The following is a 16,014-nucleotide window of genomic DNA, read 5'->3' as shown; positions in this document are numbered from 1 at the left end:
AAAAAAACAAAAAAAAACAAAAAACTTGCACATAACCTCAGATGTGTCATCAAAGCTATGAAGCTGAAGGAGAGAAGTGGTATGTCTGTTGAATTTCTGCAGCATAAATTGACACAGGAGATAACAACTAAAATAATACCAGACACTTTATCGTCCTGTTCTGAAATAATTCAAATGGGACTTTAAATTAGTTTGCCACTCAAGTTTCTGACCATGCTGCGGAAAAAACATGTCATCATTAGAGTTGTACATGTGGTCGCTTTATGGCATTATGGTAATAGTAGTAATCTCTAAAATATCTTTTACTGAATGTTTGTGTGGTTGTTACATATACTGAATTAAATAGGTGAGTAAAAGTTAAATGTTAGCTATGCAGTTCATGTTGCTGTTTCAAACATTTTGCCACATTCTTGAACAAACAGTCATTTTCCACTGCACATGCAATATCTTGACTTGTGAATATAGTGCAAGACCATTAGAGTAGAGCAAAGCCTGCCTGATCAACCTAATCTAATTGACCAGATATATAGGCTTACAGCAATTTAAACACATTTTTCATCTCGCTCAAGAACATCCTCTGTGGTTAAAACACACACAGTGTCTCACTAAGTGAACAGAATTATCATACTGGCAATAATTTCCACCCCAAGCTTGATAGCAAACTGCATTACAAAAGCAAATGACACTAATTGGTGAGTAAAAACAGGCCGGTGTTCGCTGTCACCGTCCCAAAAACGGAACTATGAGATACTTTTCAAGTTATGATAGTTGTGATGGACTTTTGAGGTTATGATAGTGTATACAGTCTTCCTCTTTTTTTAAAAATGTTCAATGTGATGCAATGGAAAAAGTACAATGATGCAAAGTCTGCGAGAATAGTTCATTTGCCTGCCATTGCATGACTGGAAAAGTGACTTCTTCAATTAGTTTGTGTCAGTGTTTCAGTTTCAAGGCTAGTATTGGATGATAGAGCTCTACAGCCACCAGTTCTTAGATCTCTCTGTAAAGAAAACTATGGATAGTATGCATTAAAATAGCTTTTCTATGTGCTACCTGAGTGGGGGGGAAAAAAAACACACCGTAGCTGCTATGAGGAGGGAGAGCTGCAACACTTAACTATGAAAAACTAAAGTAATATCTTGACAAACTAAAGGCCGTCAGCATAAGATATGACCTGTACACTCAACGCTCTGTAAATGTTGCCCAGTATTGAAAGCCTGTCAGACATATAGAAGCCTGTCAGGATTTGTCAGCCTGATTAAATCAGAAGAACTTCAAAAAGATACGGTTGTCTGGACAGATTTGTAAAAAAAGAAAAAGAAAAAATGTTTTGATTTTGTTCCATTCAGAAATTCGTGTTCTTTGCTAATTTTATACAGCCTTCACAAAGAAATCTTATCTATTCACCTTGCCTCTCCTCATTGTAGCTTTCAGCAGTTTATAACAGCATGAAGAGCCTGAATTCTTTCTCAACCCCTTTGATCAGCTGACTTCAGTTGTGAATGTAAAAATATCAAGCGCTGAATGTCAACACAAGGAGTGGCATGAAGTACATCCCTTTTATAATCATATCCCATTTGCCGACAGTCAAAAAAAAAAAAAACTAATAGCAATCAAGATCATCAATGGCAGCCAAACATGATAGAAAATTATTTCCTTACTCATTATCTCAGAAAAAGATGTCTTCTATCAAATCAAGAGAGAGGAAAGTGCACTAACATTAGATATTGCCTCAGTTAACCACTTTATCACCACACAGAGTTGGTGTTGCTTTCTCTGGTCATGACTCATGGTACCGAAAGTGTATGTGGTAAGTGAAAGTGAAGATGTTGAAGTGATACCTGCAATGTTCGCGCTTCAGCACCTTTATGTCTCTTCAGTTTGACCTTTAGTTGTCTGTAATAATGTTCTTGAATTTTTTCTCAACTTGTCAGCGATGTTGGCTTCGGTTGTGAAAGCAACATGCAAATACTAACTGCCACTCGGAGGGTTCACATACCAAACCAGTCCTGCCGTTAAACAGTCCAGCTCATTGATTTACAAACACAACAACTTAACATACCCAGAAGTTTATACCATGGTTTATAAACCGTATGACAAAATCTCACAATCCCAAACAGACTTTTACCAAACCAACATATGTAAGCAAAAGTAGTTTTATTAGCAGTAGTACTGTAGTCTAGTAGTAGTAGAGCAGTAGTATTGCAATCAGGTAAATGCTAGCATATAAACTAGGTGCTGTTGTGGTCGTGTAATGTGTGTATTTGAGCTAAGAGATGGTGCCGCTTAAAATTAGCCAGATTAAACTCACTAATTATCACTGGCCAAGGTGTGATATGTAATATATATGCCATAAGTGCACCGATGTGGTGACATGAGCCCCTCCAAAAAGCTCAACAAGCTACTGGATCCCCGACTGACCCTGAGGTGACACTGATTCTTAACTGGGCACAAACAAGCACAACACAGAGGAGTGGTCAGTGCAGAGAGGAAAGGTTTAACTGGCTAATTACAACGTGAGAAATACTAAAACCGACATACTGGTATTCCCAAGGCACTGGTTTGGCCAATCATCTGTCCCTGGCCAGCATTTAACTGGCCCTCGGCAACTGGATGATTTTTACTGTCAGGATGACTGACAGAATTTATCATTTTTTATGAATGACTTATTCACTGCTTGCAGTGTTTTGGACAATGATGACTCATGCTTTTTTATTGAATCTGTTTTACAAGCACTGGGAAATAATAAGCAGCCATTTAAAAAGTAGATCTCTGGCCCAACAAGGTTGTACACATACACCCTCTTATCTTTGAAAGCAATTGTGTGTGCAACTCTCTATTTAATGAATAATGAATAAATAAAACTCAAAATTATTTTGACTGACATACCCAGTACTACAGAGCTGATGGAAATGCCATTAGAACTAATTAAGAACTAATTAGTTTACTAATCTACAAAGTTTTAAATGTCAAAGGTCAAACATACTTTGTAGTACCAAACCCTTCCACTCATTTGACATCCTATTTCTGTTTGTTGGTGGAAATGTAGTTCATTTCCTAGTAATGTTTTTACTACTTAACAGCTGTTAAAAGGGCACAACAGGTTTCTATCTACAGAGGAGTTCAAGGAAGTAATCCCAAAACACATGAGTGTATGTTGGTGTCTTAAACAGCAAAGTGCCAGTGACAGGTATTATTCCAACACCATAAATCTAATCCCAGCATTTAAAACTGCTGAGTGGCCATTCTGCTCATAAGAGCTGTCTCTTGATCACATGGGTATGCCAAGAGCCACATTTATCAAAATATGTTCATGTTGCATTGCACCATTTTATCCATCATAATCTTCATGATTTTTGTCTACTTTAGTTGCTTCTTTGGGTTAGCTCTTTTTAGTCCTATATGCTCATTGTTTGCTTTATTGTACCAAATCTTGAAGGCTAAGACACAATACAATATTGCTTTAATTTAAATAAAAAAACATAGTCTGTGTCCAACTGGTTAGCATTTGTATGGCTATCACAAATCATGATATAACACTCCATTTATTGTGAATAAAAGCAAGACACAAAGTGTTTCACTGGCCCAAACACAATCCTATCCTTTTTTAAAAGTGGTGGGCTGTTCACTCAAGCGTATTAAGAATATTTGACCTCATTTAAATCATTTAAATAAAGTAATTACTGATTGTACATTAGATATTGATATACATCATAGATTTAGTTGGCTGTTCTTTGTCTTCAGTTTATATCCATGGTAATAAAATACTCATTCTCTATGTGATTGCTGGAATAAGTAAAAAGGTCTCAGTGTTCAAGTGTGATTCATAATTGTTTCTGTGCATGTCCAGTAAATGTCTGAACAAGAAAAGGGGGAAATTCATTCACAAGTTCCTTGATAAATGGGGCTTATTGCCAGTACAGTGTCAAAATACTATATATCACAGTCCAGTCTCTTGATTCTGTGTGAAAGAGCTGTTCATATTCATAAAGACTTCAGCCGTGCTGTCTCATAGAAATAGGCATATGTGGGTGGCATCCTTCTTTGTGATACTGAATACAAACACATGCAAGCACACTTTAAAAAGACCACATATGGCAGAAAAAAATGACTTAGGTGTTGTTACATGCACATGTGAAAAATGCAAGAAATTGTGTGTCAGACGTAATAGGCCTCACAACAGCTCACATTTTCTATTGTACTTCCCATTAATACTCTGTGCTGTCTTGCTCACTTCACATGTACTTGTAGCATTACCTTTGATTGACATAACCAGATCAATTTGCTGTGCTGCAGTGGTTGTTTTACAGCGTATCATGTGCACAGTGCATCCAACAGACTGGCGTAGTAACAAATCCAGACGACAACACAATGATAACCAGTTTATTACAGCTGCCATGGAGATATTAGTCATTTTTCTGCTTTCTTACTTTTCATATTTTTCTCTTCTCAAACAGGAGTAATTAGCATGTGCCGCCAACTGTACAGCTAACACAACTCCCTCACGTATTTGCTTTATTTGACGCAAAATGATCATGAATAAAGCTCAGATTATTATTTCATGCAGTTTTGAAAATCGCTAATTATAAGCTACTGACATACTAGTCAGAATCCATCAGTTTTTCTTGTCAAAGTAAAACTCATTCAACCAAGACATGGATGTCACACTAGCATTCTCGAAAAGACGGGCTACATTCTTTGGAACAAGTGCGAAAAGAACAGGCCATAACCCTGCTGTGTAGTTTTCTGGCATACTGAAGCTCCTCACAGAGGTGATTGTGTGTCTGTGGAAGAGAATTGAGAGAATTGAGAGAGTGAGAGAGAGAGGAGGGGGTGTGGGGGGGGGGGGGGGGGGGTGGAAGGTGGGAGTGTGTACAGCGTCCAATGTATTGTTTGTAAATCACCCTACTGGCAAAAGGGACAGTCGGCTCTATAGCAGCCGGTCCACCCAGGGAGAAAAGGCAAGGTCCGACGGGGGGTGGGGGTAGAGTGAGAGATAATTCTATATGTGCATGTATGTATGTGAGGGGACAGTGTGCGAGAGCGATGGAGGCAGTGTCTATTAGAGACACTCAGAAAGGACGGCACGGGAGAATGAGCAGAGGAGCGAGGAAGACGAAAGGAGGAGGGAATCTTGAGAATTAAGGGGGGTGGGAGGAAAAAAGATGCCTTTTTTTATGGTGGTATTGGTTTGACGGCTATTTGGCAGAGGCGCCCTAGGCAGTGCCTGCTTGGATTTTAGCCTGTCACTTAGGACAGGGACACTAATCAGGATTGGTCCCGGTTCCTACCCAAGGAAAGGGGGAGCACTTTCAGGCCATTATCAAAAAAAAAAAAAAAAAAAAAAAGGAAAAGAGGGAGCAAGAGAGGGAGAAGAATTGCTGTGGCACAGCAGGAAATGCTAACCGCTAACCTCATTTACATGCAGGTCCAGGGAGAATGGGGGGAGAGCTTATTCCGTTTCCAATCTCCATGTTAAATGCTGGCCAGGGCAGCTGATGGGAATGAGAGGCATTGTTCGCCCCATGCTGCTCTTTCCCTTCTCTGTTACACCAATACCTGCCTCGCTTTCTTCAAAGTATAAAAAGAGACATTGCCTGTAATTTCAATCTTGACTAAAATCCATATGAACCTGACATGAGATGTATGCGGCTGTTTACTTTGTGCAGACTGTGTACTGCAACCAACCCTCATAGGTCTATCTTTTCTGTCATAACCAGGTTGTGACCTGAGGCTGCCGCATTCAAAGCCATCCTTCACCCACTGAGTCTGTTCTGTGGTATAATGATTGCTATGACAACCATCACTTAAAGCCACGGGTAGGTGGAGGAGAGATGTCAGCTTCTCGTCTACTCTTCTGATGATCTCATTTCTGGCTGGCAGGTACAACAAGGTCAAACCACTGAAACTGGAAAAGTGGCTGCTTGCTACATGCAAATGACAGAACCAAGTTTCCAAACAATTACACTGCCCTGTCCAAATCAACATGGGGCTAAGCTCTGAGAACCACAACGTGGGGGGTGAGGGGGGGGGGCAAAAAAAAAAATCACAGCCGTCAGAGAGAATGAGATGTAGAGGGAGGGATGGCTCTCTTTGGCCAGTTATGAGCACAAAGTCTGCTTGTGCGTGCCAAATGAGGTTTTTAAACGGTTTTTCTGGGAGGATTTGTGCTAATCTAGAAAACCTTCTGGAGGAAGTGCAAATACATCTGCTGCTGACCACTCCCCTGTAGAGTACGAGGGATTAATGACATGGCAATCTGAACCAACATGGCCCCCATTCAAACCACTCGTGGGGAGTGAGAATACAGGCAATCATGAGCTGAACCATCTGATTCAGATGAATAGCTCACTACCGACATTGATTCATTAATTAGGTGACTTAGTTAATTTATCCAGCTTAATCTGTTTCTGCATATGGTTATTGTTCTTGCAGGTACCAGAAGCTAAAAGGGCTCCTCACTTAGAATGAGGGTTGGGTATCAAAACCTGGTGGCAATATACAACCGGTACCTACCAGACAAAATCACAAAGCAGACTTTGGTTCCTCATTTCAAGACCAGATTGTGTGTGTGACAGTGATGTTGGCAACTGGAGCAGAGCAGTGAACATGTCAGTCCAGTGCATGTACAGTCCAGACTGCATGTCAGTAACTCAACACTGCAACTCGTCAAAACCCAAGCCATGTTCCTGTGTCTTGCTGACCACCTGCTGATTGCAGTGAAGGGGTTAGCCATGAACTTAGCAGCAATGAGTTAACCTGAACAGGCTCAATTGAGAGCCGCGAGAGTTCATATATTCAATTTCAAGTTCAAATTTGACTTTGCATTTTAAAAAAGCTGTTTTTTAAAACTGCCAACCATCATTTTGTGCTTTATTTTCTAAAAGTATCAGTGAAAGCACAGTTTATGAACCACTGCCTTTTTTAAAGTATAATTTTGACACCGGTATCAGAAAAAGCCCGAACAATACCCGACCCTACTTAGAAGGAAATATCCAGTGATTAGCTAATCTTATTAGCATCACAAGGGCAAATTCAAGTGACCAAATGCCCTTAGTAAACAATCAAAGGATGCGACCTGCGTCACGTCATTCTTTTAATGTGCAAGGCTTAATGAGATGCAAAACTACAATGTGCAAATGGGGAAGCCTTCTCTACAACACCGAATGAGTCAAGACACTCAACTGCATTTCCAGCATCATAAATAACCTCACACTGCACTGACAATGGCTTTCTCAAAAATGACATCACATCGATGATTTTAACTTCTCTGGATTTTTGTCCCGCAGCCAAACACTTCCACTCTCCTTTTAGAGGTGATATATTGTTTCCCTGGAGAGCTGTCACTGCCTTATGGTTCTACTATCCTGTGTCTGTAACAGCCCCCCCACCCCACCCGCTCCCTTCTCTGTAGTTTTAATCTCCCTATTAAACTGATCCTATGTCCCAAAAAGCTGCAGACACACAGCTGTTAGCCCGGCTAGTTAAAGACATTAGCCCGTGCTTTGCTCTTGACTGCCTAAATGTGCAATGTGGAAACACTTCCACACCAAGCGGAGAGAGAAGGGTTAGCCTGGCTAGTGCACTAAAGGCTAACTAGAGCCAGGCAGCGCTTGAAAGAGAGAATGTCTGTGTACATGTGTGTGTGTAAGAGGCCTCCTGCCCTCTTCTACCCACACAGGAAGTGAGGTCATCTCATAGCACTGCGCCGTGCAGAGTGCATTCAGCGAGGGCGACAAAGATCAACGTGTTGGCCAGAAGCCATTTTAAGCCCCCTAGCAAACTATACATACACTGATGGCTTACGCAGAATTACCATGATTTAAAAAGCAGCTATATGGGCAGTTGGTGTATAATATGCTAGAGCAGTAAGTTTGAAGGGACAGCCAAAATCCAATAATCAATGGCTAAAAAGGTAAAAAAAAAAAACCCAGTGCCATCATAAGCCAAAAACTTTCCCATTTCACGCACTAGTCAAACATGCTGCACATGCTCCAAATTTCTTCACAGCCCACAGGCGATGGTCTTCCTTCTAAGATGATTGAGGAAGTTCTTTATTTCTCTACAATGTAATTTTAGTGTCTTTCTAGGAGTGAAACGTGAGACAGAGTCCAACAATAAATCACATCCCTGTTTAGAGCGGGCGTCTGGCACGACTGGCCGGCTTCAGCTCCCTAGACCACCACCACCTCCTCCACTGCCTCCTCCTCCTCCTCCTCCTCCTCCTCTTCTCTCATGCTCTCCATCCCTCATGCCTGTTAAAGGCTTGTCCTGCAGGGCCTGGATGCACTTGTGTGGTACAACAACAGAGAAACCGCCCAAAGCTCTTAACAGCTCTTCCTCTCCACTTCCTCCCTCCCTCCATCTCCACTGCTACCACCACCAGCTCCTCTCTCCCTCTTCACTCTGCTCTGTCTTTCCCAGCTGCACCGGCGAGCTGTTCCGTATGAACTGCTGCCAGCTGAAAGCCTGCTACTCCTGTGAGATTGCTATTACTCAGTGCAAGCAGGGCTCTGTGTAGCCAAAGGGCTGCTCTCCGAGCTGTAGATCTCCATGTTGTGACTTGTCAACACGGGAAAAATCGTTACCAAGGCTGAGGCACTTCCATTCCACACAGAGGGGGTTCTGATTGAGACCATGCAGACAGGCAGGTACTGTACCGGAGGTATTAGGACGACTACTGTGCTGTAAAGGATTCTCTGCTAAGAGAAGGCACTGTGAAATTATTAAGACGTCTGAATAAACTGTTATATTTCCACTGTGAATTTCAACTTACATGCAATTACTGATACTGAATGAAGTCAGTTCAAATCAGATGCTGAACAAGTTGACACAGTACTCAGATGTTTTCATGTTTGTTCAACATTTTAAAAAGGTGACAGTTTCAGGCTCTGTGGTGGCCTAATGGTTAAGGTGTACACCATACAGCCGCGACCTCCAGTTTGAGTCCTAGCCGGGGGACCCTTGCTGCATGTCACACCCCTCTCTCTCTTCCCTTTTTTTCCTGTCTTACTATAACAACTCTCAAATGGCCAAATGTCAAAAAAAAAATCTTACAAAAAAAGTTGATCGTTTAAGTTTTAATATTATGACTACAAACTAAATTGTGGTGTAGAGTGCAAGAGTTTGTTTTATCAATCTGCTACAGACAAGTAAAACCACTAACTGGAAAGAAAAAAGTATTTTAACAGTTTAACAAGATACAAGTGTACCAAACGACCTTCTTAAACCTTTACCTTGCTGAGTGTAAAATAGTAGAAGTAGAAATATGTTTACCTCTTGATTATTCCTTAAAATAACCAAAATGTATGTGCATCACTGTTTATGACTATAAGCCTACATTACATGTGTGTTTAAAGTCAGGCAACAGATTACAATAAAGAACAAGAAAACTACACCAAGAATCTGATGGAACATTCAGAGGCAACTTTTAGTCGACAGTCTTCTGAAGTGTTCAAGTTGATACCTAGATAAATTAAACCTTCTAAATGTCACATTTTAAAAGTACTTATATAGTGTTATTATACATAATGATATATTACAATCACAAAAATATAATAAAAATGATCAAAACTTAAAGCAGAACATTAATTTTCTTTTAGTAAAGATTTTTCTTTGTCATTTTTTTTGTTGCTTTGCAGTTTAGTAAGTAGCTTACAGACTTACATGCACATAAGTGCACTTTATCAGCTCTTCTGCTGAAAAGGCGTTTGTGTTACTAAATTATTAACTAGTCAAGGATCCTTCAAATGACCTTAAACATTTCTTAATGAAGAAAATATGTAGTTCATGAGACTAAATAAGAGCAACAGCTTAGTCACAATCAGCCTTTCATTTATACAATTGGGAGAAAAATTGGTAAAACTGTATAGGCACTGCACTACCTCAATGGACCGGACAAACATTTACCTAGATAAATAATAATAATAATGATAAAGAATTTAGATAACAACCCGCACACTTTGCTTGTGGAGTTTTCAATTCTGAATTTATGTTTTACAAGTGCAGCTCTTCACTTGTCAAGACTTACTTAGTCTACGTCCCAACAGAAACTACCTACTGTATCCGTCACAGCTGCACATCTTCATCCTCATTGTTGTGCATTAATCTCACTCTGCTGATGCAACAACTTGTGAAAATAATCAATCAAAAATTCTCTCTAGAGGTGGTATTAAAATACAAGGAGGATATTTAAATACAAAGTGGGTATGAGTATTTTTCAGTGAAGAGAATTTCCTACATTAATGCTATGTTACCCGTGCCAGTTTACAATGGCTTCTTTAAGTGGCCTTACTACAAGGTCCACAGTTAGATTTTCTAGATACGCACAAGAAATCTGGATAGAGTGAGTCATCTCCTTCAACAACAACTGGCAATGCTGTACTGAACAAGGTACTTGACCCCCTGTTTTAAAATACAGGCTTGTTTCTTTTGGTTAGGCTGTACTCAGTAGGTCCCCAATGATAACGTTTGTCTTAAAAATCTTTATAAATACAAAAGTGTAGGATGGGGAAGCAGGAAAATGTAGTGATGATACTTTTCACTTGCTACCTGCATCAGTATTCAGTCAATCACCACAATTAACAATTCCAAGCATTAACCTAGTTTTATAGTGACACTATAATATACTGCGTGAAATGAAAAGGCACATTACCTCAAAAGAATTATTGAACAGCAATACTTGTTATATCGTGTTATTCTTAGATACTTCATTGTCTCATTGAAAGCTTTGATTCCTGAGAGACATTTATTTTTTTAAGTTGAATGAACCCTGAAAATTATTACTGAAATGATGATAAACCTCCCTACTGTACATGTGCCTTCTCGGCTCTCTAAAGTGCTAAATGAGACTAACAATTATGTAAAAGTACTGATTCAAAGCTTGAGGCTTCACTACTTTATCAAACCAGGCCCATTAAACCTTACAAAACTAGCTCCTAATTCACACTACCCGCAGTGTTTTTAGATACTATCATGTAAAACATAAAGCCGAGTCCGCTTCAACCAATGAATATGAATATTCACTGAAAGCAGGTTTCTATGTGCTCTGTGACAGTGTATGGTGAGTGAGGCATTCGCCACCTTTCCACTGCCCTTAAATTCATTTCTAAGTTAAAGCCTGTGTATCATTATTCGTTTGAGCTCCACTTGGCCGACACCGGCTGAGCACCCAAGCCCCATCAACTTGAGGTGGGGGGGGTATGTGGCGGTGGTGGTGAGGTGGGGGATTCTTGGCAGAAATTCCCCACAAATTTTATGCCAAGAGCGAAATGGAAACCTCCTCTCATTTTCCTTTCCCCTTAATCCAATGTTTTCAAGCCCCAGCCCCACCAAGGTCATTATAATCATAGCAAGTGGAAGGGAGCCAGTGACCCGCCATTACGGTAAGGTAGAGAGCCACCCAGTCAGTCAGCTATTGGCTGACGAAGGGGAGCAGGACTCTGTGTAGAAATGTTCAACATCTTTCCATTTCAAATGTAGATAAGCAGCGGAAGAGGACGAGGTCTATAAGCGTTCCTCCCAATGCACTTAAGGTTATGCCTTTTATAATATGGACTCTCACTCCAGTTTACATTTTCAGCATACTCACCCACTTACATGAAAAGACTTTTGGGACAGGAATGACGCTGAGTTGGGAAATGTTAATGGTACTTGTTTGAGCTAATGACACCATAGGCTATCATATGTAAATTTTGCCATACAGTATGCCAGAAACAATACTGAGTGGGAAAGTCCATGTTGAATTTTGTTAAATCAGAAATTCTAAGACACATAATATTAGTGGTTATGATCCTTTTGACAAAACCATAACTTTTAATAGAGAGTAATGAGGAAACAAAATTACATAAACAATAACACACTGCAAGGTCATAAAGAATGTCAGTTTTCATTGTGGCACCAAAGGTCATGTTTACTTGTCAGAGTGAAGGCGCCATACTGTACTGTGACCTCCATGGCCAGCTTACGAACCCCCCCACCACCACCACTGCCACACACATACACACACAAGGGTTGTGTGTTCACTTTTGCATGTGCATGCCTTGCACACACACTTAAAGAATAGTCTCCTCTCACAAGCTGTGCCACAGACAATGGAACAGTGCACACTGGGCTACACAACCCATATATCTGGGTCTGTGCAAAGATAAAGCACCTCCAGCATTAAAGCCAGTGTATTAGCTTGCCCTTTTTCACCACAGATGAAGAGATTTGAAGCTCGATATTGTGCTTGTTGGCTGGTACACCACCAGGGTGTTGTTGGCTGAATAATGAAAACACACAGACTGACAGCGAATGGCATGAGGTGACACTTCCATTCTGGAGTGGGAAGATCCAAAACAAAGCGCAAAAAAGCTTCTGACAAATTCATACTTTTCAGAGACAGTTTGTTGACTGAAGAGGGAAACAACTCCTAAATCAGAAAAGGCTTTCATTTAAACCCAGGAACACAGGCACAGCAGTGCTTCAGTACAGTGCCTACACAGGACTACATGATTTCAGATACGTGGGTGAAGAGTATTTTTGCTACAGGCCAATTACGAAGTGGCTTAATTGAAAGGTTGATATGGGCTTACTTTGGTCTTTGTGCCCAAAAGATGAGAAAAAGAAAATATTGGACTTCATGTGTGACTGATCCAGACTGCATAATGAAGACGCTCTGCCAAATACATCTTTCACCCTAAACTGGGCAGCTTTTGAAACGCAAGTTGACCAAAATCAGGAAGCTTTAGCGAACACAACCTCGTGCATTTTCCCTGTCCGATCTTACATTTATTCAGTCCACCACTTTTCTGATGATGAAGACAAATGTAGCCTATTCATTCCTTAACATCTGAAACTAACAAAGTCTGTAGTTAAATATCTGAGTATGGCTTGTTTTTAAAAAAAAATAAAAAAATAAAATCCTAGTAGTGAAAATTCAACATCATGGTACATTTGGCTGCTGAAATGGACAATCTATTAACCTTGGTGGATAACTAGGTGCTAAAACATGTTTTTATGTCTGCTACACAAAAACATGCAATTTATTTCATTTTCTATTATATTTAGAGACTACTGACTCATATCACAAAAATATTCAAAAACTATTAATACACATGTGTCCCTGTTAACAAGGAGACATGTCATAAAATCCTACACAATGAGTCACTTCTTTTGACCAAACACTCTTTTTTTAAACTTGGAAGAAAAATGCACAGCTTATCAAAGTATCACTGAGACTATAGTGTTTAAGAAGGTCATTTAAAATTAAGGATAAGAATGCCACAAACCATGAGATATGTGATGGAAAAGTACCTTGTTTTAAGTACTTAAATAACCTACAACTGGGAACAATTCATGATTTCACAGAACACTCAACACACAACAAAAGTCACAGGTTTTGATAAATGATGAGGGAAAAAAATGTGCAGTGGACAAGCACCCTAAAAAAAGAAGCCTATCCTGACCCTGCTCTGTGCAGCCTAACCATGTGGCTTACATGCTCCTTATGCAGCGTATCAGCGAGGGCTGTCCAAATATCTCTCTGTCAGTCAGTCACACACACACAGTGATACACTCACAGTCAGCCACTGCACCCACTGTCACCCCAGTCTCCACCTCTATGCCTCCCAGCCAACCGCTGCAATTTCCCAAGTTCAACCCTAGGTCAAACACCTGAGCAGTAGATCAGTAGATATCAACAGTAATAAACAAAATACTGCGTGAAGCCACTGTGCAAAGAATCACTCTGCACATTTGTGTCAGGCGTGTTGAACTGTGTCAGGTCCAGGAGCTCACTCCACTCTTTTCCTCCTCAAAACACTCTGACTTTAAAAAGAAAAAATATATATATGTCAGTAAAGTGAGGCAAAAGGAGCAACTTGAAGTGTCTTTTCATCATGTCTGGTTATGCTGAACAGCTGGCATGGTCTGACATTTAAGAAATAAAGAAGGTAGTGTCATAAGATAAATGTTTCAAGCCGGCAGTTGACTTAAAAAAGATGAATCACTCAATTATTCATTTCATTTGCATACCAATATGACTAATTGAGCTGTTTGCTTACGCATGTATTGAGCAGAAATGTGAGAGAGAGAGAGAGAGAGAGAGAGAGAGAGAGAGAGAGAGAGAGAGAGAGAGAGAGAGAGAGAGAAATGTCACTCTCGGACAACTCCTTTAATAATCGTTTTCATTGCCCACTACCATCTGCAATCCTCTGGTGGCCAGAGTGTGTCACTGCAGCTTTTTCATTATCTGGACTGATAAAGGCACAATACGAACATCCAAGATACGGTGGGTCATATGTACGAAAGTAAACCAACCTCCAACCAAAATCAACTAACTACAAGGGGGGGGGGGGGGGGGGTTGTTACAATAGGAGGCTGCTGCGGCACAACATTAACGTGGTGGAGAGTTAGTGTCGTTTCCCCTTTTTTCTAACCGCGTTATTGATCGTAGTCTGTCTGCAATGAATGGCTGCAAAGGGAAGGGGGGAAAAACCCTGAACTTCAGGTGACCGACCATGGCTCTGACATAGCCTGCATGCAGACTGGGAGGGGTAGAGAAAAAATACATTGGCTTAAAGAGAAAGAGGGGGGGTGGTGGGGGGTAAAGAGAGAAAAAAAAATATCTCCATACTTTAAAAAAATAAAAAAAAGTCGACGACAAACAAGCGCGAACAAATTCGGATAGGCGATATGGACCAGCAGAAACTATGAGGCGAAAGTTACACGTTTATTGCAGAGGAAATGAAGTTTACTAGATAGCGCTATTGCTAACTAGGAACACCAGGGTACGGGTAGCCTGAGTCTGGCTTGTCTGATCCGACTGACCCTTCATTTTATTGCGGCCAGACTCCCAGATCCTCCCCTTTCTACCCGAAAAGCGACCAAGCAGAGGCGGACACATTACCCGAAAACGCTCGGCCGTCATTCCTCTCACACACACACACATTACCGACACATATGCCATACTGACCACAATCTTTAGCGGAACCGGACCTTTATCGATTATACTCTTAATAATAAATTTAAAAAAGCCACGTATCATTTATCCACTCACTGCCTTGGCTAACGTTACCCATCGCCAACAACATGGCTGCCTCGCTCGGACCTAAAAAGGGAGAAATAACCTACGCCGAGTCTTTTGTCTGTTTCACCTCTTTAACCCTAAACTACTGCGCAAAACACACGGAGACCCGATAAAATAGCACAAATCGAGCGAGCGACTTACGTGAAGGCAGGCGCTTGGGTTGCTCCTGCTTCCTCCTTGGCATTTTCCCCCGTTTTTAATCACATTCTCGTCCTTGTTTAGGGATAAGAAGAAAAAAGGTTTTTCCCATTGAGACTGGAGGCGCCAGTGATGGCAGGGACTTGGTCGTGCACCTGGCTTTGCTCGGTTTAAAGTGTATTGTTGGGGGGGGAATGGGAACACAGGCGGAGGAGGTGCCGCTGTTGTTGTTGCCGTGTCTTGACTATGGCTGCTCTCGGTGCAAGTGTGTCTCCGAGCCCCTAACTAACACTAATGCAGGGATCAAAGGGCAGCAACAGCAGAGCAGACACACGCACGCACACTCACACTCACACACGCAGTCACTCACACACACACATTCACACGCTCTCTCTCTCTCTCACACACACACACACACACATACACTCAAACACACACACTCACACACGCACACACACGCTCTTTGCGCGCACGCACACACTCGAGGAGCTCGCCCCCGAGAGCAGCAGCGTACGGACAAGGTGCCCCCAAGCTTTCAGGGTGTATTGCTTTGGAAAAAAAAAGAAAGAAAATGTATTAGGGGAAAAAAAAAGCGAAGAGGCTTAATTCAGCAGAGACACCATGTTGATGGAGTCAAATTACATTCGCGGGAATCTGCTTTTTTTTTCTCCCTCAAGATAATATATATTAAAAGGTAACGATAATGACAAAATGCAAATGTATTATGAATGTACATCTCATTTATGACTGCTGTCAAATACATAAAACATTGACACGTTTTTAACGCTTGAATTTAGCGTTCATTA

General features: G+C 40.9%; 1 protein-coding gene across 2 annotated transcripts in view; it reads right to left on the bottom strand.

The window, feature by feature from the left end:
• The window catches only part of znf827 (zinc finger protein 827), a 63,832-nt gene extending 48,352 nt beyond the window's left edge, over positions 1 to 15,480 (bottom strand). For both annotated transcript variants that reach the window (XM_053332435.1, XM_053332436.1), the window contains exon 1: positions 15,212 to 15,480. In XM_053332435.1, the coding sequence (XP_053188410.1) occupies positions 15,212 to 15,254 (43 nt within the window). In that variant the 5' untranslated portion in view covers positions 15,255 to 15,480. The remainder of the gene's footprint in view (positions 1 to 15,211) is intronic.
• Positions 15,481 to 16,014: the final 534 nt, after the last annotated feature.

The sequence above is a fragment of the Scomber japonicus genome, chromosome 2, assembly GCF_027409825.1.
Source record: "Scomber japonicus isolate fScoJap1 chromosome 2, fScoJap1.pri, whole genome shotgun sequence".
Lineage (NCBI taxonomy): Eukaryota > Metazoa > Chordata > Actinopteri > Scombriformes > Scombridae > Scomber > Scomber japonicus.
The sequence above is the reverse complement of the archived record's forward strand: the minus strand, read 5'-3'. Positions and strand labels throughout refer to the sequence as shown.